General features: G+C 50.5%; 1 protein-coding gene across 3 annotated transcripts; it reads left to right on the plus strand.

Moving 5' to 3' along the window:
• TACR1 (tachykinin receptor 1) lies at positions 72 to 18,866 on the plus strand. 3 transcript variants are annotated; one of them, XM_021375051.1, is made up of 5 exons: positions 72 to 1,069; positions 7,306 to 7,500; positions 10,564 to 10,714; positions 10,960 to 11,156; positions 11,623 to 18,866. In XM_021375051.1, the coding sequence occupies exons 1-5, from the start codon at positions 669 to 671 to the stop codon at positions 11,912 to 11,914; spliced, it is 1,236 nt and encodes a 411-aa protein (XP_021230726.1). In that variant the 5' UTR covers positions 72 to 668; the 3' UTR covers positions 11,915 to 18,866. The 3 variants fall into 3 exon arrangements, with proteins under 3 accessions (XP_021230726.1, XP_021230727.1, XP_021230728.1); XM_021375052.1 differs by having other exon boundaries at positions 11,467 to 11,728; XM_021375053.1 differs by having other exon boundaries at positions 11,470 to 11,728.

The following is a 22,290-nucleotide window of genomic DNA, read 5'->3' on the forward strand; positions in this document are numbered from 1 at the left end:
CGGGCGGGGGGCAGGGGGGGGGCGGGGGAGGGCTCTGGGCTGCCGGCTCCGCTCCCCGCTCTCTGGCACCGCCCGCACCGCCTACAAAAGCCGCGGCGGCGTCTGAGCTCCGGCTGCGCCCGGAGGGTCCCGGCCCCGCTCCAGCATCAGCCGAACGGAGCCGAGCGGCCAGGGCCTGAACCGAACCGACTGGAAGGTGGGAAGCGCTGCCTGGCCCCGCTGCGTCCCTCCAGAGAGAGAGGGCTGCCATCCCGACACGGCTGCGCTCTGCCATGGCTGCGCACCCTGCTGCGGCTGCACCCAGAGGCGGAAGGGAGCAGCCCCCTGAACCAGCTGCGCCTGGAACCGGGAGGGTCCCAAACCCCGACGTGGCTGTGCTCTGAACCCGGAGGGACCCGCGCCCCGATCTGCCTTCACGCCCCAAACCTCAAGCCAGCTGTGCCCTTAACCAGGAGGGTGCTGTGCCCCAAAGCATCCTCACCCCTCAACCTGCTGCACCCCGAACCTGGAGGGCGCTGCTCCCCAAAGCATCCTCACCACGGAGAGTGCTGTGTCCCAGGGAGTGCTGTGCCCCGAAACATCCTCACCCCAAACCTGCCGTACCTTAAACCCAGAGGGTTCTGTGCCTCAAAGCATCCTCGTACCCAGTCTGGCAGTGCCACGCCGCAATGGATGATTCCCCGCCGCTGGAAGCAGAGCTGGAGCACCCGTGGCTGCTCAACACTTCCCTGAACGAGTCCTCTGCCAACCAGTTCATCCAGCCCCCGTGGCAGGTGGCCCTGTGGGCCGTTGCCTACGCCCTCATCGTGGTGGTGTCGGTGGTGGGGAACGTGGTGGTGATGTGGATCATCTTGGCTCACAAGAGGATGCGCACCGTCACCAACTACTTCTTGGTGAACCTGGCTTTCGCTGAAGCCTCCATGTCTGCCTTCAACACGGTGGTGAACTTCACTTACGCCATCCACAACGAATGGTACTACGGGCTGCTCTACTGCAAGTTTCACAACTTCTTCCCCATCGCCGCCGTCTTCGCCAGCATCTACTCCATGACAGCCATCGCCCTGGACAGGTGAGCCCCAAGCACCCAGCCCCAAGCCCTCCCTGCACGCCGTGCTGCTTCCCACGTTGCCTCCGCCTGAGATCTGGCCATGGGAAAGCACTGCAATTCAAATGGAGCTCTTCTCAGTAAAGGAGTGTGAGATAGAATCCTCTCCTCAACCTGTTTGCAGGTGGTTCAGGGAATCCTCTGCAGGGAATCCTTTGTCAGCTCTGCAAAAAAAGCTCAAGAAAAAGCTTTTGTGACCCATTAATGCATGTTGGTAGTGTGTGCTGGGCTTGCATTTCTAGCATTTTTCTGTCCATTCCTTTTCCTGCTCATCTCCAGAGCAGTCCATTCCTTTCCCAACCTCCTCGTTTAGCTCACTGCTTAGCACAAAACGATCACATCACTAAACACACGCCTGTTGGATGTACTGCAGGAGCCCTTTCCTGGCGCCCGATCTCAGATGCTGGGGACCTCGGAGTGATGCTCAGGTTGCATGTTGTTGCATTGCACACCAAGCCACAGAATTTCACCAAACCACCTGGATTTTCTTACCAGCGAGTGAAAGGGGAGGGAAGTGCCGGGGATGGCTCTTGTTGGGCTGCAGCCAGCACAAGTGAGCTGCTTTCTTCCCCCGCGGCTTTCTGGGGGTGCTGCTGGATGGCTGGGGGCTGCCAGCAGAGCGGCATCCCGCGTGTGTTCTGCCAAGGGTAAAAGTTGGGCAGAGCCTGGCAGGCTGCGGTGGCACAGGGCAAGGAACACGAGTTAGCTGTGTGCTGAGGGCCCTCCTCCAGGCACCGCTGGTGTGTAACTCCCTCCCAACTCTTTAATTTGATGGCCTTTCTGTATCGATGCTAGGGATAAATTGAGGCTCCCAAACAGCTCTGCAATTCCCTCCTGGTTACCAGTGCTTCGGGCACGATGCATTTTCCAGTGCAACCTATTTCCTAAAGACAGCTCTGCTCTGCAGTGCCTCTTTTTGTGCTTCTTCCAGTGGAGCAGAACACCTTTTGGATGGGGATAAATGCAAACGGGGTGGGGGGGGGAGGATTGGCACTACCATACGCCAGCCTGATTTGGGCTGAAGTGTAAGTGCTGCATAAACTGGCATGGGCATTTCCCGGCAAGAATTGCAGTGCTGCCGCAAATAGTGCAGTGACAGCTTGGAAAACAGAGCTGGAGATGGATGATGCTCTGGTTGTTAGAAACGGGCTCAGGTTTTGTTTGGCTCTGGAGTGGTTAGGAGCCTGCGAGTTGCCTCTCCCTGTGATGAATCAGATGCAGCTGAGAAGAAAACGATGGCAATCATAAAAAGAAAAAGGCTTTCGCTTGAAACTAGGACCTCTCTTTTACCAGGTCCTGTTTCATACTGGGCACGACCACTCTGAAACAAAATAAAATAAAATGAAATAAAATAAAACAAAGGTAAATCCTACACAGAGCACTGTTCTGACCCCTGCAACAATGGCAGGAAATGCAGGGGTCGGGGCTGGCAGCTGGAAGGCCCGCTCAGGAAAAGCAGTGCTGCTGCCACGCAGCATCCTGCAGCAGTTGGGGCCAAGCAGCCCACTCTGGCACTGCGCAGCACGGCCTTCATCGCTGGGTGTGTCGGTGTCAGAGCACAACATGTCCTCTTCTGGCTTTGAACGCTCTGAATGTGTGCACTTCAAAGGAAGAGCCGTGAGATTCTGCTTTCTCTGGCTTCCCAGGAAAAGTGGGAGCCCAGGAGCACCTGTGGGGAGTCCAAGCCACTTTGCAGCCACGCGTAGGGATGGCCACAGTTGGTTTTTTCCTGTTTCCCTTCCAATATCTGTGAGCAGCAGGATGGAGCATCACCAAACAGCCAGCATTGTGTCTCTCCTTGGGACTGGGATTCATTGCTGAGCGTTGCCACTTGCCCATGCTGTTAGCAAACTGCTGCAGGAGGGACGAACCTCCTTGCTGACAGGTGAGCAGAGCAGACGGCGAGGATCCTGGATTACATGTGGAATCAGAGCCAGACCAGCATGCAGGGCTGAGCAATCAAACTGGGATCCTGTTTATATGCCTCTTTTTTTTAAAAAAAAGAAATCAATTCCACGAAGCATCTCGAGGTCCATCCATGTGCCAGCAGGAGCTGCAGAAGCACCAAACCTGCAAACCATCCTTCACCTCCATGGCTCCTAAAACCACGAGCCTGCAGATGAGACCTGTTCATATCTCCACAACCCCTTACTGTATGCAACAGAAAAGCTGGCTTGGAAAATTATTTATGCTTGCAAGCTGGAACTCCCAGTTTAGATGAAGCAGCTGAATACCGGGAATACATTCGCCAGCTTGATGACCCCGTGCCTTCCCCGAGAGGCGATTACTGCAGATACAAACCCTCTGGAGAGGACAAATTACATCAGTGCACAGACATATTAATTAGTCATTTGCGCCCTAATATAGCACAAGTTCTTTTAATCTTGACTTAATGGTCTTCTGGGGCTTGCAGGGCAGAACTTTGATTTGTGCCTGACAATGCATAACCATGCCCTGCTGGGATGGGATTTGGAAGAGGAGCAAGTGGGCAGAGCATTGGCACAAGCCGCTGGAGGGGAGATATTCTGCTTATTTGATGGCTTTCCTAATTTGGTCCTTAGTTTGTTCTTAGCACTTTGATGGCTCAGCCAGAATCACGCATGCACTGAGTGCAACAGGTTTCAGATTTCTCAGCCTTGTGCTTCCCACATTTATTCCCCAGCTATAAACCATGGGGCTATCTGCTTGCCTTAGCGCTTGGTGAGGTCATAGAATCCCCCAAGAGGGCTGTGCTGTGCTTTGGGCCCTCCTCTCCCGCCCCATCGCTATCAGCAATGCATTGAATGCTGGGGGGCTCTCTGCCTCCTCCCCAGCCTGCTGCCAATACCAGGCTTTGGTCCTTTTCTGTCTGCATTTGGCAAAATTCTTTCTTTGGAAAGAAATGCATCGTGTTCATTATCCAGGCAGGCTCCAGCTTTCCAGATGCAATTAACAGTGCATTCGAGGCAGTGCAGCCATCTATCCATGTAATAACTGATACACTTGGAGCTACCCTGGTACAACGCTGTACTCAAATGCTACTGCTTCACCATGGTAACAACCCACCCCCCCCTCCGAAACACAATAAAATATTTAAAACAACAGCAAATGGCATTACCTACGTCACCAAAGGGAAAGTGTCTGGCCTAAAGTTGTGTCCTTCAGTGCAGTGGATATATAAATCTGCTGATAAATGGAGCCGTCATCAGTCCCGTTGTGTTCTGGGGGGAAGGAAAAAGGGATGAGCATCAACATTAGGGTGCATGGAGCTGGGCAGCCCTGGGCTTGCAAAACTTAACCCTCAGGTGTGAAGCTCCCATCCCAAAGGTGAGCAGAGCAGGCCACTTCATCTTGAGGAAGAGGTATCATAAAGTCTTCCCAACCCAACATCTCCTGCAGCCCAATATGAGCTTCACCCCTCGGAACGCCTGCAGCCCATCAGGAACAAAACCTACCCATTAACGCAGAAAATCTGCCCATAAACTTCAACCAAGAACCCTCTCCCCATGGAAAAGTGGGATGTCAGGAGCCTGTGGTGGTTCTTCACCTGCTGCAATGGGACACAGGGTGCACACATGGGGATGTGCCTCCCCCTGCCCAACTCCTGCAAACCACTGCTCCTCCCTGGGCAGGAGAACCGCCCTCCTGGGCAGCGGAGAAAAGAATAAATCTCTCTAATAGGATACAGGGAGATGGGCAGAGTGGGGCCACAGAGGCACTTTGCAAGGAGAAATACGAGCGAATAAACTCATTAGCCTGCTTTCAAGAATCTGCTTCCCACCGGAGTGGCTGGGACCTGCGGCACTTCGCTCTGATTGATGTCTTTGTGCCCTAAACCTGCCGTGCATCTGCCTGCAGGACCACCAGCAACTTGCAGGTGCCCTGGAACATTGTACGTGCATCCCCCAGAAAGGAATACACACCAACCTATAGGGGAAAGAAACTGGGAAGCTCGTCAGCAAGGAACTGAGAGATATTTGGGATGGATGGACCCAGCACTGCAAGAAGGCAAAAGCAGCCACTTTGTTTCCCTGTTGGTGCTTTCCTACCCCGATATGAGCATGACAGTGGTTGTTATTTGAGCTGAAGAGGCCATGAAACCATATTCTCTGCTCCTCCCTTCCCTGCAGTATAATATTGCATCAAACGTTCTCGTCGAGCAAAAGAAAAAAACACCAAGGAAGCAGTTCTTAAAACGTTGGGGCAATTCTCTGCTTGCTGATACAATTATTATATAATTATAATATATAAATGATCAAATTATTCTCGGGGTGTTTGCGCATTTCCATCTATGTCCAGTATCACCACCTCCTCCAAGCAGCCCGGACCCTTATGAGTCTTTTTCCTGACGGTTTGGGAACTGCTGCCAAAAAATACAATGTAGGGCCAGTGTTTCCCAAAGCACTACTGGTTGGCTTCCTCCTGCCTCCCTGGCCCTGTCCTTGCAATGCTGCCACATTTGTTTTCTTCTTTGACTCTTCAGCTGTATTAATTTTGCTGTCTTCTATTGTGAACACCAGAGCATCACAAACAGATTGGTGGAGGTTGGAAAGGTCTCCGGGCAATGGGGTCAGGGCTTAACTCATTGCTTTATCAATTATTTGGACATTTTATTCTCTGCAAGGGCTTCCGCAGCCACAAAGTGCTTTAAGCTGATGAGGAAAGTCCTCCAAAGTGCATTGGCAGAAATTAGGTCAGAGGAGCAATACCATAGGATAGCATCAATCAAACCTCCTCCAGCTCCCGTGGTGGAGCAGTGGGGATGTAGAAGCCCAGAGACCTCAGTGCTGCTGTGAGCAGTGCCAGCACCCATTGCCTTCGCTCTTACTCACCAGCTTCCATTTCTGGCACCAAACAGCTTGCAGAGATTTTAGAGAGATAATTATCAGGTGAATTTGCAGCTGCACAAAGCTGATAAAGTTCGGTACCCCAGGGCAGAGGAAGAGCTGATGGCTGTGCGTATTTCTCTATTAATCCCTGCACCTTTGCCGCAGCAAACAGACATGTAACGGAACACGGGGACTATTTTCATCTAGGAGAAAACTAAAAGCAAAAACTGTCCATCGTCTGAAAAGAGTGGGGGGGAGTGGAGAAACAGAGAATGAAGCAAATGCCTCGGGCTGTAACATGCAGAGCAATGCAACATTTCTCCTTGTTGCATGACGACAGCGTTTCCAAAGCTTGACGTGGGGGAGGGAAATAAAACATTTGCAGCGTGCCCACTTAATCCTTCCAGCACTGCTGGCTGCTGTCAGCTTTGCACAACCAGATTTGCAGGAGGATAAATTCAATCTGCCCCATCGTCACTGGAGTCTGCCTCGTGTATGATGACTGATGTTCAGGAAGGAAGATCCCACGAGCTGGGCAGATATGGGGCTGCTCCAGCATCATTCATTTCGGTTCTCCTGTTTGGAAGACTTTGCACTGCAATCTGCTGTATAGATCTGATTTTGCTCCGGTGTGAAACTATTGGGTGCTGCCAATACAGATGCTGCCAGACAACAGCATCATATGTGGCTTTGTACAGATTTTGGCCCCTCACTACAAGAAAGACATTGGAGCCCTGGAGTGTGTCCAGAGAAGGGCAGCGAAGCTGGGAAGGGGCACAAGTCTTATGGGGAGCGGTTCCCTTATGAGGGAACTGGGATGGTTCAGTCTGGAGAAGAGGAGGTTCAGGGGACACCTTCTGGCTCTCTACAACACCCTGAAAGGAGGTTGTGGTGAGGTGAGTTGGCCTCTGCTCCCAGGAACAGCGATAGGATGAGAGCTGGTGGCCTTACCTTGCACCTAGGGAGGGTCAAGTTGGGTATTAGGAAAAACTTCTCCAAAAGAGTGGTTGGGCACTGGCACAGGCTGCCCAGGGAGGTGGTGGGCCATAACCATGGAGATGTGGTCAATGGGCATGGTGGGATGGGTTGAGGTTGGACTTGGGGATCTTAGAGGTCTTTTCTAGCCTTAATGATTCTGTGATTCTACGGTTGTGCTGCTTTTCAGCTCAAAGCCAATGAGTATCTCAAATAGGACTCCAATCCCAAGGGGAATTTGCTGCGAGAGAATTGGCTGGGGACCCCTCTGTGAAGGATTATTGGATGCTCTCTGTGTGGCATGAGGGGCTGCTAGGATGCATGAAGCGGGCATCAGAAGCACAACCCACACACAGGAGAGCTGAGACAGCCTCTGAAGCTTCCAAGCCTTGATTTCTTCTCTTGCTCACCTTGCAGGTACATGGCCATCATCCACCCGCTGCAGCCCCGGCTCTCAGCCACCGCCACCAAGGTGGTTATTGGTGTCATCTGGCTCCTGGCCTTCCTGCTGGCCTTCCCACAGGGCTACTACTCGGTGATGGAGGAGCTGCCGGGCCGGCTGGTGTGCCTGGTGGCGTGGCCAGAGCACAGCACCAACGTGTATGGAAAAACGTGAGTCGGGCTTTCCCAGCAGGATGGACAAATTGATCTGTATTAAAAAAATGTTAAAATGTATTTAAAAAAATAGATAAAAGGAAGTGGGGAAAGCTGGGAAGGGCTGAAGGCTCCTTGGGATGTGGAAATCCTTCCTCCACCCTGGGTAAGGCTGGTGCTACCTGGCTGATGACAGCAAGATGTCCATGAATAGCACTGTGAGGCACAATGAGGTTAATTAAGCTGAGTTTGGTGCTGCTTGTGGTCCACGCTGCGTGAGCTCCCAGCCCTTCTACAGTGCTCATCCTTGAGGGAAACTCACGTCCAACTGCTGAGATAAAACTGTGGGATGCAGTCTTGCCCCCAGGAGCTGCATGGCTTTGTTTTTTTGTAGCACCTTTCCTTCAACTTATGTCTTTACAGGCTTCCTAGGGTGAGAGTTACTCCTGTGAGAAGCAGATAGCATTGTATCCGTTGTACCTTGGCCAGGCAATAACAGAAAACTGTTTGGGGATGTGTTGAGCCCAAACGCCTCAGAATTCACCCAAGTGCTTCAAAAAACAAGTTCTGAAAAGAGGCTCTGTGGAACAAGCTTAGGATGGAAGGTGGATGCCTGGACAGGAGGGCTCAGCAGCCATCTCCTTCCTGCCCACCAAGGTTCCAGCTAATTACAGCTGGCATTTCCAACAGGTCTGGGCTGCACTGCCAGCACATGGTCCTCCATGGTTTGCTCTTTGAGGTCTGTGAGTCATGCAGTGAGCTAAATGTCATAAGGAAAAAGGGAAAAAAAAAACCAACCTTTGCGACTCCAGTCCCATGGAGCAATGAATGAGTCCTGTGAAATTGTGCTAAATGCAAAGCAGGGGATGTGCACACAGTGAAAAGGTGCTCAAAGCCAATGTGAGTCTGTCCATAAGGCAAGAGCTGAGCTGAGGATGGCCCCGCTGACATCCAGTGTTTTCCAAATTCCATTATTCTGTGCAACTGTGGCGAATGCAGCCAGCACAAAGAAACTCAGCCCATGTGGGCTGAGCCCCCAGGTCCCCCAGCCTGAAGAAGCAACCAGCACAAGCCCAGGGCCTTATTTTCACAAATCATTCACTGTTCAGCCATATACCAAAGCCATTGCCTTTTCAAGAGCTGACTCAAGAGCAAAACACCGCTACCGACCCATGGATAATTTGCCTTGGAAGCTGGGTGCCACCCCAAAGCCTGCACATCCCACACTCTTTGGTGAGCAGGGCGTTCTGCAAACAGTTGAGGGCAGCCAGGAGAGAAGATGCTAAGCAGAAGCTTTTCCGTAGACAAATCTCAAATAGCTGGTGAGGGCTGAAATTAGTTTGCAGCTCAGCCCTAGCACAAGAGGCTGTTCAAACCACATGAACCCACTTGCACAGAGCCAGAGATCACAGATGTTGTCTTACTGCCCCAAAATAACTGCAGATGGGTGTTTGGTCCCCTATCAAACACCATTCCTGCTTGCATGGCCGTAGTGCAATCATTTAAGGCAGCAGCCAGCAGCAGGAGGTGCTGCATCTGCACCAGGAGCCGGTGTCTCAGCTCCCTTCCATTCATTTTGATTTGTTGAGGGGCAAAACTGCACCACTCGTTGGCTTCTCAGGGAGATAACAGCCACAGCCACCATCCAGACAGCAGCTGCCTCCTCCCATGGCCCTGTCCTCTCCCCTACATGCTCCCCTACTCTTCACAAGGTACCAAATCCCCACACTGAAGACTTTTAAATTTCAAAATCCAGGCTTCTCTGCCTGCTCTCATACTGTGATCCTCGTAGACAGAGTAACAAATGGATGGGTTTTCGCATCCAAAGTACAAAAAATAATGAATCAAAAAGCAGGATGCTTTGGAAATCCCTCTCCCTGCCATGCTTCCGTGGCTCTGAAAATAAGGATGTGTCTTGCTTGCATTATTTAATGGTTGCTCTGGGGCTTTTCTGCATCACCCTCCACACTTTGCAGCTGGTTTAAGACCCTGCTTTGCACAGCAACAATGAAATCTTCATCACGGAGCCACAGAGACGCCTCTTTAATTAGCAAAATAGAAAACAGTCCTACCAAATCCAGCTGAAATGCAATTAGCCCTGGGTGGAGAGGAGGCCAAATGAGATTGCAGGTACAAAACAAGGAGGAGATGGCATGGCAGTGTGGGTTTGGGGCCAACCTCACCCCTACCAGAGCAGCAGGAGTTGCATCAGGCATGAGCCTGACCCATGGTTTACACTTTGGAGACATTATTCAATCTGAGCCCCTAGGAGGAGTGAGTGCAAAAGCAGAGCAGGGCTACAGAGCCTTTATCCGTGTTATAAAGGGATGGAGAGATCTTGCCCTCCCCATGAGTGTGGAAAACTAACCAGCTGGATCAGCACTGAGAAAGAACACAGCTTGGAGCAGTGCCACACTGGAGGCAAAGGTTATTTCTACCACACCATTTTTATGAACTGCACGTTGACCTTTTGTGAGCAGCAGCTTCCCACAGCTCAACTTCTGTGCGCTTTGCATGGAGCTGTTCCCAGCTGTGTTTATGGCAGCAGGGACTGGGATTATGTCTTCTGCTGCCTGAGCAGAGCCAAACCCTTGGTGGACCAGGATTCAGGCATGCTAAGACCTAGCATTTGCCATGCAGGGAAATCCTGCATGTCTCTTTAGTTTAATGTTCCCATCCTTTACATATATGTTTTGTTTTGTGTTTTTATTTTTAATACATTTGCACAGGACTGCTAGATGAAAAATCTGACGAGAATGAGCTTTCACCTTCAGGATAAATGAGGGTGTAAATATAGTAGAAGTGATAGTAGAGCCACATCAGCTAAGATGTCTTTGCCATGCACAGGTAACACAACACTGGCCTCTGTATCCCATCCCAGGAGGATGCTGGCATGCCAGAAGCCAGCAGTGGACGCTTGGAAGAGATTGAGATGGAACTAGGGAGTTCTTCCTGGTTCCAGGCTCTACAGGAATCATGCTACATTCCCTCTGCCCCTGTGAAAGTGTGCTTCCGAGCTCGGTTTGCGAGAAACAGACCGACTATGTAGAGAAGGCACTCAACAGCCATCTTTTTTTCTAGGTATCACTTCTGCATGACTGTCCTGATCTACTTCTTGCCACTGCTGGTGATAGGCTGCGCCTACACTGTGGTCAGCATCACCCTCTGGGCAAGTGAGATACCCGGTGACTCCTCCGACCGCTACCACGAGCAGGTCTCGGCAAAGCGGAAGGTAAGGAGCCTCAGGCACAGCAGGAGCCATCGTTCAAGCCCAATCCCAACTAAGCACAGCCAAAAAGAAGGTATCAAGGTGGAAACAGGTTGTTGTTGCTAATGGAGCAGAGCACATCCTCCAAATGTGTGTCTTCCATGATGCCGAGCATGTGTTTCCTGCTGCAAAGGTCTCTGAGGTGGCTTCTCCTGGAGGGTGACATGTGACAGATGTCCTCCCTGCCCTGTGCTCTCTTCTCCTCACAGGTGGTGAAGATGATGATTATCGTGGTGTGCACGTTTGCGCTGTGCTGGCTGCCCTACCACATCTACTTCACCCTGCAGTATTTCAACCCTGAGTGGTACCTGCAGAAGTTCATCCAGCAGGTCTACCTGGCCGTCATGTGGCTGGCCATGAGCTCCACCATGTACAACCCCATCATCTACTGCTGCCTCAATGACAGGTGGGTTTGAACGACTTTTGGCAGCACCTCAGCACAGCAGGGCTGGGAGAAGGGAGAAACACAGAGGGCTCTGATGGAGGAGACTTTGGATAGAGAGGTGTTCTAGGATGGCTCTGCTCTATCCTCTGCCAAGGGTTGTGTTTATTGTGGGGAAAATACAAGACTCACCTTAATAAGTCTTTCATGAAGTCCCTGCGGGATCTGAAGGTGTCAAAACAACCCTCCCTACTCCTCACTGGGATTTATCAGTGGTGTTTTTTGTTTCTATTCTCACATCTGGGTGAAAAGCAACATTTGTTTCACTGTTCAGCAGCACTTAGCTCTGGCCTCTCATGTCCAGTGGGGTCCCGTTGAGTGCAGAAAACTAACCAGTTGGATCAACACTGGGAAGGAACACAGCTTGGAGCAGTGCCACACTGGAGGTAAAGGTTCCCCTTTCCTCACCCCAACCCTTCTGTCCCCCCAGGTTCCGTGTGGGCTTCAAGCATGCATTCCGGTGGTGCCCGTTTGTCAGCGCTGGTGAGTACGAGGGCCTGGAGATGAAGTCAGCCAGGTACCTGCAGACACAGAGCAGCATGTACAAGGTCAGCCGGATAGAGACCACCGTGTCCTTGGCAGTCGGTGCAGCCGAGGAGGAGCTGGAAGAGAGCAAAAAGGGCAAACGTCTCTCTGTAGACATGACCTCCAATGGCTCCTCGCGCAGTGACTCCAAAACTGTCTCTGAAAGCTTCAGCTTCTACTCCAACACACTCACCTAAGTGGCTCCCAAGCTCCGTTCGCCACCCATCAGGATGCTGCCATCCCTTTCTCTCACTGGGATGCTCCAGTGCGTGGTCCACTCAGCATCATCACCTTGGTTTGTAATGTACCAGCTTCTCTCTGTGCTGTTTTATCATCTCTTGCCGTGATGCTGCTCACCTGTGATCCTTGTGTGAGCCTGAGAGCAAAAGCTTTAGACTGGTTTCATGTGCTCCATCACGGCTCATGTCCAAACACAAGCAAGGTTTTTCTGGCCTCTGCGTTGCTCTCTGCCTCTCCAACCTGCCACGAGCTGGCAGGCTGCAGAAACAGAACAGAGCTGGGTTCTTCTCTTACACCAGGAGTACAGTGCTGGCAGGCACTTCCCTGCTCTCTGTGAGGCAGCAGGTGTCTCTCAGTGCATCCATCCTCCGCAAAAGAACCAGGCTTTCCTGCCCCAAATTTAATTTCATTCTGTCCTTCTCAGTTGAGTATCCAGAGAGGTATTCAAGACCAAAATCAAGCAGAAATGCTGCTTTCAACTCCAGGAGCCCAAACATCCTTGTGGCACCACCGGCCACTCAGTGCTTCGGCTGAACGTGGTGGTTTTGCAGTCTCAGCTCATCTCCAGCACCCGCTATTCTGCAGAGAGCCACTCCAGAACACAGCTCAGCTCCTCAAAACAGGGCTCATGAAAAGGGTTTCAGAACTAAGCCAGGCTTTGGTTGACATTAGTCATCCATCTGTACCAAAATCAATCACTGTGATTTTATACTGGGCCTAAGGCAATACGTCATGCATAGGTCTTGGAAGACTGTGGAGGTCTGGAGAAGAGCTGACTGAATGTACTGATGAGTATTTTCACAACCTGGAAGTGCCTGCAGCTGCCCAGAAAGGGGCACAGTAGGTTTCCATAGGAAAAAAAAAAGCTTTGCCAATATAAGATGTTGGAAGGGTGACATGAATTTTGCAGAAATTTTGACTCAGGGGAGAGCTGAAACGATTCACTTCCACGTTCTGCATTTTGTTTTAATCAGGGAAACGTTTCTCTTTTCCTCTCCCTGGCTTGTGTATGAAACATTATGATGTGTAACTTGGATATTTGTTATGTTTTAGTCCTGTTCTGATGGAGCAATTTTCAGTGGGCGCTGTTCTCAGCAGGGGCTCCTTTGATCAGTAAATGTATGAAAGGGGGAAAAAATGAAATAAAATGAGAAGTTGGCAAACACTGCTTGTTAGGAACAAACCCACCAGTCTGGGGGCTGTTGTATTGACTGCTCCTTCCTGCTGGCGTAATCTCTCACTTTTTGGCACAGAAATCAGACTTCCAAAGTGGGTTGAGCTTTGCTACAAGCTCCACAGGTGCTGTGCTGCCAATACATGAGAAGGTGCTACAAACCAGAGCCAAACTGATTTACTTCCAGCTGCCAACCCAAAGTCAAGGCAAAAATGAATGTCTCAAAGTGCACTGGAGAGCCAGCGAGTAAGGCCAGCAGAGATCTGGTCTGCACGCACCATCCTTGAGCACACAAGTTTGTGTTAGCTTCTGAGCTTACAGAAGTCAGCATTCAAATACACAGGAAATAACCAGGCAGCCTTTTTTCTCCTCTGTGTCTGATGCCCTAAGGATGCTGTGATCATGAGATGTGCAGAGAAATGACAGCCATCTTCTCGCAAGCAATGCTCAGCTTGAAACATGGGATCATCCCAAGAGGGTGCGTGGAGACCTCAATTCAAGATGACAGCTTACAGCTTGAAATGCCTCTTGTGCATCTTGTAGAAAGCTGCCTCTTGAAATAAAGCAGACAGAATTCCCACCAGTTACAAACTGGGATGTCCAAGCAGGCAGGAATACACCTAGGGGAAGTTTTCATCACGTGGAGGCCAACGCAGGAAAAGGAAAATGCTCTGGGTAAATGGGTACATGTCCAAAGCCAAGGGCTCTTCCCCTCTGCAAGTGCCAAGTTGTCTCACCAGTGGAGGTGGGAACCAGGATAAGGCTATTTTCACATTTAGGCTCCAGGCCAACCTGCAAGATGGCGTGTTAGGAGCAGGGCTGTGTCCATGCTGATGATGTGCTGCTTTCACCAACCTTGGCATGTTCTCTGTCTGCAAAAGCCACAGTGAATTCCTCTTGAAGACTGAGAGGCCCAGAAAAAGCCTCACCTGCCTGGGGAGGGGATGAGACCTCTGGTCATGCCATGAGCCCAGCTGCTGCAGTATGTCCAGCTTTCCTTTCAGATGGCTCAGCAGTGATACAGAGGCTTTTCCTACTTTGTTAACCCTGGTTTTCTAGTTTACTTTCAGATCTCTGATTAGAAATTCAATTGCAAAGCGAGAGAGTTTCTTTGTCTCTTTCCTGATTCTCTGAAATGCAAAATAATAGCATCTGGAGAGAATTACTCAGCAGGCCTGCACGCATCCCTCTGCCATCCCCTCCTTGGAGGCACACAGATTACTCCTGTCATCATTAAGGGGAGCTGCAAAAGCCCAGTTCCAGTGCACTCCAAGCCAAAACCATTGCAGAAGAGAGTTCTGAAGCCCAAATCCCAGCCTGAAGCCATCTCCTCCTCCCCAGAGGATTGACAGAAACTCAGATTTGCTTTCTGGCACTCCAAAATCCTTCAGTCCCTCTAGCTCCCAGCAGAGCAAGGGGCAAGAAAACCCTGTCTCCATATGGACCTCGAGGCCTACTCAGCTGCTCCAGAATACAACATGAACATGCTGTAACCATTTCTCTCCCACCAGCCTGTAATAACAAACAGCAAAAGCCACACTAGATCCTACGTGCCAGAAAAACTAGGCAGCTCTGTGAGTGTGGAAGTCAATGGGAAGCAGCTGATACAAACCCCTTTAGTTTGCAGCGGACAGCTGGTAGACAAGAGTGCCCATCCACCACTTTTCTTTGGTTATTCTTATTTTGCCATCCCTCAAGAGATACTGTGGCTGCGTGGCGCAGCCAGCCAGGATACTGACTGGGATGGAAGCAGACAATCTGCTGTTTGCTCGGAATTTATGCAGGACTGATCATTTTTTTAAGCTTCCTGTGTCCTAGTTGGATTGCTCCTGCAAGACCATGCAGCCAAAGCACAAGAACACCTGATTTTTGCTTGCTATTAATAATTCTAGAAACAAAACCCAACCGCACAGCTCTCAGGCTTCAGAAACCTGTTAATCTAATCACATCATCCTGTCTCCCTTTCCCCCCCCAAATCTGTCTCCAGTTGAGTAATTCACACTGTGGTTTTAATGAAAAGCTTAACATCCAACTGGCCCCTTCTCTCATGGCTTATCCGCCCAAAATACCATCTCTGTTGGAGACTGTAACCCATCAGTGAAATGTGCTCGCTGGGGCATGTCAGAGCAGGGACAATGAATCCCAGCAGCTGCTGAGGGCACGAGAAGACTCTCGGGTGTCTCTGCCCTTAACCTTTCCATGCCAGACAAAAGGCTTCCAGTTTCAGTGCAATACAATATGCCTGAGGCCAGGAGGGATACGAAGGGACGAGCTGGGCTGCAGTGTACATTAAGGGTTTTGGTATTTGGTGTGGTGCAGCGCATAGGAGCTTTGAGTGAGGTTCCTCCCGTGGTAGCACCTCTATACAGCAAAAGCTTCTCTACACAGACCCCTCCTGTTCCAAATGGTCTCTCTAATTATTGGGTTTGTTAAGTCCCGGTGGATTTTCATAAATAAATGTTTCTTTTTCTGAGGCTGTGTTGCAACTGCTTGATGAGCCCGCAGATGTGGGAGGCAGGGACCAGCAGCACAGTGGGAGTGGGGCAGAAGGGGTGAACCAAAAGCAGGTTGTAATTTGTAGTTCTTAATTAGAGGAGCATTGCTGAGACACATTTGATTAGCATCACTGAAGGCCCTGTCCCATATGCCTATTGAGCCCTGTTTCTTTATTTCCATGGGTTACTTTATCATGCAAAGGGGGGAGGATGAATAGTGTCACACATTGCTGCTGTGCTCCCAGAGAAGCCTCTCTGCAGTGGGAAAGTGTGAGCTGATCCCACTTCTCAGTGAGAGTCAGCTCGCCTCATCCAAACGTGAGGTCAGCACCAGCACATCGCCCGTCCCAAAGGGGTTCCTATCAGTTCCTAAATGCGCTTGCACATGACAGGAACGCTATAAGACAGGTTTGCTATAAGAAATACTCACTGTCACAGTGATCTGCTGCACAAGTCATATAGGCAAATCCAACTTTCTCATGCCCTGGTCCATAGCAGTTTGCTCATTTCCTTCCCCTGCAATCAGATATGGCAACCTCCAAATCAAAAGTGCCCCGGTGGGTTTGCATCAAGCTGGAGGCTCTGGGGAGGATTTAAGGAGACAGACAAAGGGATTGTGCTCTGTATTTGCTGCCTGGCAAAGTACCGCAGAGCTCTTCTCTATCAGTATCCTGCTTCCCCAGCTGAGAGCTCTGCTGCTTATTGCATGCCATTACCCTCTGGCACAGCACCCAGCACGCGATGGCAGTCAATGCAGTACCTGCAAAACCCTCTGGTCTCATTAGAAGAGCAAAGCCCAGGTGTGAAGCTGAGACAAGAGGTCAAGCTGAGATACAGCAGTGAAAGCAGGACGAAGCACGAGCACACCAGAGCAGCTGCCCAGAACAGCAGCTTGTTTGCACCTGCACGCTTGTCTTTTTATAGCTGCTGACAGCCATCCCGGCAGGTAGTGCAGACATCAGTGACACCATCAGTCTGATTATTCGCTACGGCAAAGACACAAGTTCAACTTAATTAACGTTTCTGGATTCCACAACGCCTGGCATAAATGTTTGCTTAATGCACGAGTCAAAAATATCCCCAGAAAATGAAAATGAGGGATAGTTAATTGCTTGCTGCTGTGCACCAGTGGGCAAACTGGGGTTTCCATAGCACCAAACGGTGTGTTGGATCATTATGCCGAAGAGCTGGATGAGAAACAACTTAAGTGTGAAGTGTATGGAGGAAAGAGGGTTCTTCACGTTTTTCATCTGACCTCATGACTTCCCCACTTCAATTTCTGCACGGATCACGGTGGATTTTGGTTTCCCTCTCACAAATGGGGCTACCCAGTGAATTACAGACGCCACTTCAACGCGGCCTGGTGGTTTAGACAAGCAATTACGTTTTATTACTGAGCTAAATGAATCAAGCATTAGCTAATGAAAGATCTGAGAACCTGCAGTGGCGATTCAGAAAATCACCCCAATCCAATTGCAAGTGTGAAATGAGGATTAAGAGCAGTTCCCATATTCTTGGCGCATCCAAGTAAACACATCAAAAGGGCTTTGCATCAGCAAGACACAAACACCTGAGAAGCAACTAAGGAAGGGAAGGGAGTAGGTGAGAGCAATTACCGCTAAGTAGGATGCTTGAGCGTGGTGATGACTCTAATGGGTTTGATTAAAAGTCAAATGTGATTAATTTGAGCAATTTGATGGGCAGAGAGGTGTCACAGAGGGGTCTGGTATGCCCTGGTGTGACTGCTGTTCTCACAGTGTGGCACCAGGTTGTTCAAGGCCTCATCCTGGAAGATCTCCCAGGACAGAGATCCCCACTGGGAACAGCTTCTCATGCCACAACCAGTGTACCCACAGGAACAGCCCGTGCTGATCCTGCTTTCCCCCTTCACTTTCATATAAGCAGTTATATGTTTTCCAACCAAAACATTCTGCCTACAGAAGGCTGAAGTGTCAAGAAACACACGCTTCTCCTGAAGGGCATAACTGCGCTGAACAGCAGCGTTTCACACTCCTGAGCATGCAAAACACTTCCAAAAATATGATTCCCATTTATTGCAAAGCAGGTTGTGCTGTCCAGGTTGATTAAAAAGGTTTCATGGAGGTAATGAGAGACATTTTCAACAGTGAAAGGAGAAAGCAAAGATGCGCTGTTCTGAACCACTCTTCCTTCTGTGGAGGCATGCAGCCATGATGACAACAGCAGATAATATCCGTATTGAGGGATGTGTAGTTGATTATGGCAAGCTGGTAATGATACAAAAGCTTTCCTGATGCATGGTGTAATCAAATGGCTGCAAATCTGCATTTAAATTGAGGAATTTAGGAATCCTCACCCCCAAAGAGCAACGGGTCTCTTTGAATGACACTTCTGGTAACTCAGCCTTTAGAAGAAAACAAAGATTACACGTGATTTCAACCTCCCCAATGGCAGTCCTGCTGCCTTTCCTGCTGAAAGGCTGAGATTGATACCCACATCTGAATTGGAGCACAGCAATAACCCTCCAGCCGCACTCGCCGGAGCTGAGTCCCTCTTAGATGGAGTTAAGACTTTGCCTTGCAGCACCAACATTACCGTGTTACAACCTCCCACCACAAAACCCCCAGATGTTTGACACCTGTACAGTGCTGGCAGTCACTGTCCACACTGGGAGTTGACCAGCAGCATAAAAAGGCAGCAGAGGCACACAAGGCACATGTCCAGAGATATCAGAGTTGCTCAGCATGCCTAGGAGATGGAGTACACAGCAATAAGTCTCTACAGATCATCTCAGGTCCAAGATGCTCTCCCCAGATCCATCAACAAAGTCCTTCCTTTTGAGGAGTGCACCTTGCTCTGCGCATGCTAAGAAGTGGGGCAAGGTGAGCTGTCCTGCTCATCAAACTGTCTCATTTTCTGCCCTGCTCTACAGAGGTGTGGGCCATTCAAAGCACTTTCCAGGGTGTTCGTGCCTCTGGAAACACCAGTCCAGCTGGCAGCCCATGCAAAGACTCAGAGCTTGGCAACTCACTCTTTCCCCCTTGGATAGAGGGAATCACCGAGCTTGCCCTCTCACAATCAGATTGTGTGCACCATCCTGCTCTCCCCTGTGCGCATGAAGCCATGGGAGCTCAGCACTGCTGTAACCCCTCATTAACTATCACCAACACTGTTTGAAACTGCTAAGACTCCTAAAGGACAACATAAATTGGCCTGAATAAGCAAGCCTCCATTCCAGCCGGACTGCTGCGGGCACTATCATCTCTGCAGTGGGATCCTGTGCTCAGAAACGACTGCTGCTGCAGCTCCTGAGAGCTGTGGCTGGCAGCTGAGCCCAGAGCAGCCTGTACATTTCTCTCCCTTCATTTGTAAGGGAAAGTCGCCAAGAACAACACAAGACACGCGTGGGCACAGCCAGCCGCCAGCAACGTGCTGTGCCAACGTGGCTGCTGCTGGCTCCAATGGCCTCAGAAGATTTACATCTCATCCCTCAAATGCTTCCAACCCTACAATCTTAACTCGATTGCTCTGTCAGGACCTTGAGGACTTCTCCTCAGCTGGAAGCATAGCCTGCGCTGCAGCCGTGCTACAGGTGGCTTATAAATCTCTGCTTGTGAGGAGTAATTTCATTTTACAGCTGCTACAGAGCCTGTGAAATCCTGGATTTCATAGTACAAATACTCCAACTGGCGATAAAACACAAGAGATGTTTTATCAAACAAAAGTTCCGATCATCGCTGTTTGTAGCAAATGAGCCAGGTGTCTGCAAAGGGAGATGTGAGCTGAGCCATCCTTAGTACTGAAACCACTGCACGGCCCCTTGCCCACTAAGCTCCCTGCTCATAACTGCATTCACTAACAGGGGACCAAAAGGGAAAAAAAAAAAAAAAGAATCCAACCTGTGTTAGTGCAATCTGTGGTACAGCCCTTCCAGACATAGAGCAGGCCTTCCTAATGAGCTAGAAAAATCAAACCATTTACCTCTTCTGAGGTCTAAATCTCTTCCTTGTGCCCCTAGGTATGAGCAAGGCCAGACAGAAGTAGCTCTGCAACAATAACAAACAGAGCTAAAAACAGAACATACACTGGAAAGGAGAAACAAATGAGAGAGGCTGAGCATAGGATGTCCGTCTCCAAAAAGGATCTGCAATGAAAACCAAAACCAAGTGCCTTCCTTCCTGGTCAATGGCAGCAGCTGAGCAGGTATCAAATCACTTTTTATTACTGAGAAGAGCTGCATATGTTTAAATAAAAATAGGACCAGTGAGTTAATAGCTGCTCCTGCAGTGTCTGCGGCAGCACATGGAAATTACCAGATAATCTTTAGCTCATGGGTCATTTGTAGAGGGGGGAAACAAGTAGAGACCCTGCTTCTGCAGCATCAACCACCTCAGCCACTGCACCAGAGTCCCCAGACATGTGGTGACTGTGTGTGTGCACAGAAAAGCCACAGACCCAGGCAACAACCCGACCTCTGGCAAACCATTTGCCATGGGCAAGTGCCCAGAGTTGAGCCTAGGTCAGATGCTTGCAGCCAGCAGCAGCCTCGGGAACTCCAGGAGGCTGCAAGCTCAATATTTCCGGGCTCTATTTTTAACCTCGCAGCTGGGGAAGATCCCTGTTGCTACGCTACCTGTGTTGTGGGTCCGGAGCAGACAGCACATCTCACCCTGGAACCTGCTGAGCGGCTCAGCAGGACATGACCAATGAGGTTTTAAATCCATCACGGCAGCTGCAGCAGTCACATAGGAGTGCTCCTCTTCCTGCTCAACTTTCCCTTCTTCTCCAGTGCTTGCCTGCAGCTCCGAGAATCCCGAGTTCAGCGTCACTCCAAAGCTTCCCGCAGCCCTGGCACAGTGTGGGCAGGCAGGTGGAGAAGTGCCGGCAGTTCAGCAGGCAGGCAGCCAGCCAGCTTTCCCTTCTAAGTCACTCTTCCCAGCCACTTTAGCAGACCTTACAAGAGCCTGCAGTGCTCCTCCAAGAGGGGAAGAATCCCTGCACACCTCCATCTACTGGGGGACTTTGGAGGATGCATTCCTCCAGCAAACACCCACCAGCAGGTCTGAGTCATAACTCAGGTTTCCCAATAGCCCCCCAGTGATGTAGTGGTCTGGGAGCTGATCGAGTGGGGAGCAGCCACTTGTAAAAGCTCCTGTCACCAGATGATGCATTCTCTTAATTTCCAGTTGAATACAGAGCAGGAATATTTCTGTCCTCGCCTGCACCACTAATGGCAAGGGATAATCAAATGCTCCACACATCGCTATTGCAACGGCAGGAATAATTCATCTGGACATAAAAAACCCTCGTGGTTCCCTGTGACTCCTTTATTTGGGATTGTCAGTGGTTTGCAGGCTGGTTCGGCCCGGTTCCGTAAAGCCACACACACTGATTTGTTTACAGTGGGCACTAAAAGCTCTGTTAGGAGGAAAGCATCATGAAGCATGACTCAGCTTTAACAGCCCCCCCCAGTTTAGCCTGGCCCAGCTGGAGCCATGAAGGAGAGGGTCAGACCTCTTTGCTCCTGACCCTGAGTCATTTGGAAACAAGAGAAAAGTCCCGTTGGGTTTTTCATCCCCCTCAAAGTTCCTCAGAACTGCTACTTTCATAAGTGCCCTGGGCCTCCGGGGTACTAGAGCTGTGCTGACAAATTGATCTCCAGAAGTTTATTCTTTGGCCATTTTTGGGGGTGGTTGGAGTCAGTAGAGAAGCTGGTTGATAGCACGGCCATTCCTCAGCTCCTGCCTGGGGAGCAGGGGGACCGCTGCCTGGGCTGGCTCGGCAGCACGCACAGCATCTTTCTTCAGTGTCTCTTTCTGATGAGTGCAGTTGGACTCCAAGCACATCTTTTCCTCTTGCACCATCCAGTGGTTTAGGCTGGAAGTCTGCTTTCCTATCAGGAAGAGCTCAGGCATCCAACTGCAGCAATTGCAGAACAGTTGAGGCGGTTGGTGGATGGTGGCTGGGAACGCTGTCTGCAGGGCTGGCAAAGCTTCTCATCCAAACAGTGCATGCAAGCTGGGAGAAGGACTCCTTGAGAGAGTTGTGGTTGATGAAAAACTAAACGTGAGCCAGCAGTGTGGTCCTGCAGCATGGAAAGACAATGAAAGCCTGGGCTCCATCAGCAGAGGGGTGGCCAGCAGGGACAGGGAGGTGATTGTCCCTCTCTGCTCTATCCTTGTGAGGCCCCATCTGGAGTACTGCGTCCAGGTCTGGGGCCCCCAGCACAGGAAAGATGTGGAGCTGTTGGAGAGGGTTCAGAGGGCCACGGGGGATGATCTGAGGGCTGCAGCACCTCTCCCACTTCAGCATGGGCGGAAGGAGCTGGGCCTGTAAACCTGGAAAGGAGAAGGCTGCAGGGAGACCTCATTGCAGCCTTCCAATATTTAAAAGGAGATTACAAACAGGAGGGAAGTCAACTTTTTACAAGGGTAGACAGCGATAGGATGAGGGGGAATGGCTTCAAGCTCAAGGAGGGAAGGTTTAGATTGAATATCGGGGGGAACTTCTTCACAGACAGTGGTGAGGAGCTGGAGCAGGCTGCCCAGAGAGGCTGTGGATGCCCCGTCCCTAGCGATGCTCAAGGCCAGGCTGGATGGGGTCCTGGGCAACCTGATCTAGTACGTGACCCAGGAATTTAGTGAGATGAACCATGAGACAAGTGCGCTGCAAGCGGAGGATAGAA

This window comes from Numida meleagris, chromosome 21, assembly GCF_002078875.1.
Source record: "Numida meleagris isolate 19003 breed g44 Domestic line chromosome 21, NumMel1.0, whole genome shotgun sequence".
NCBI lineage: Eukaryota > Metazoa > Chordata > Aves > Galliformes > Numididae > Numida > Numida meleagris.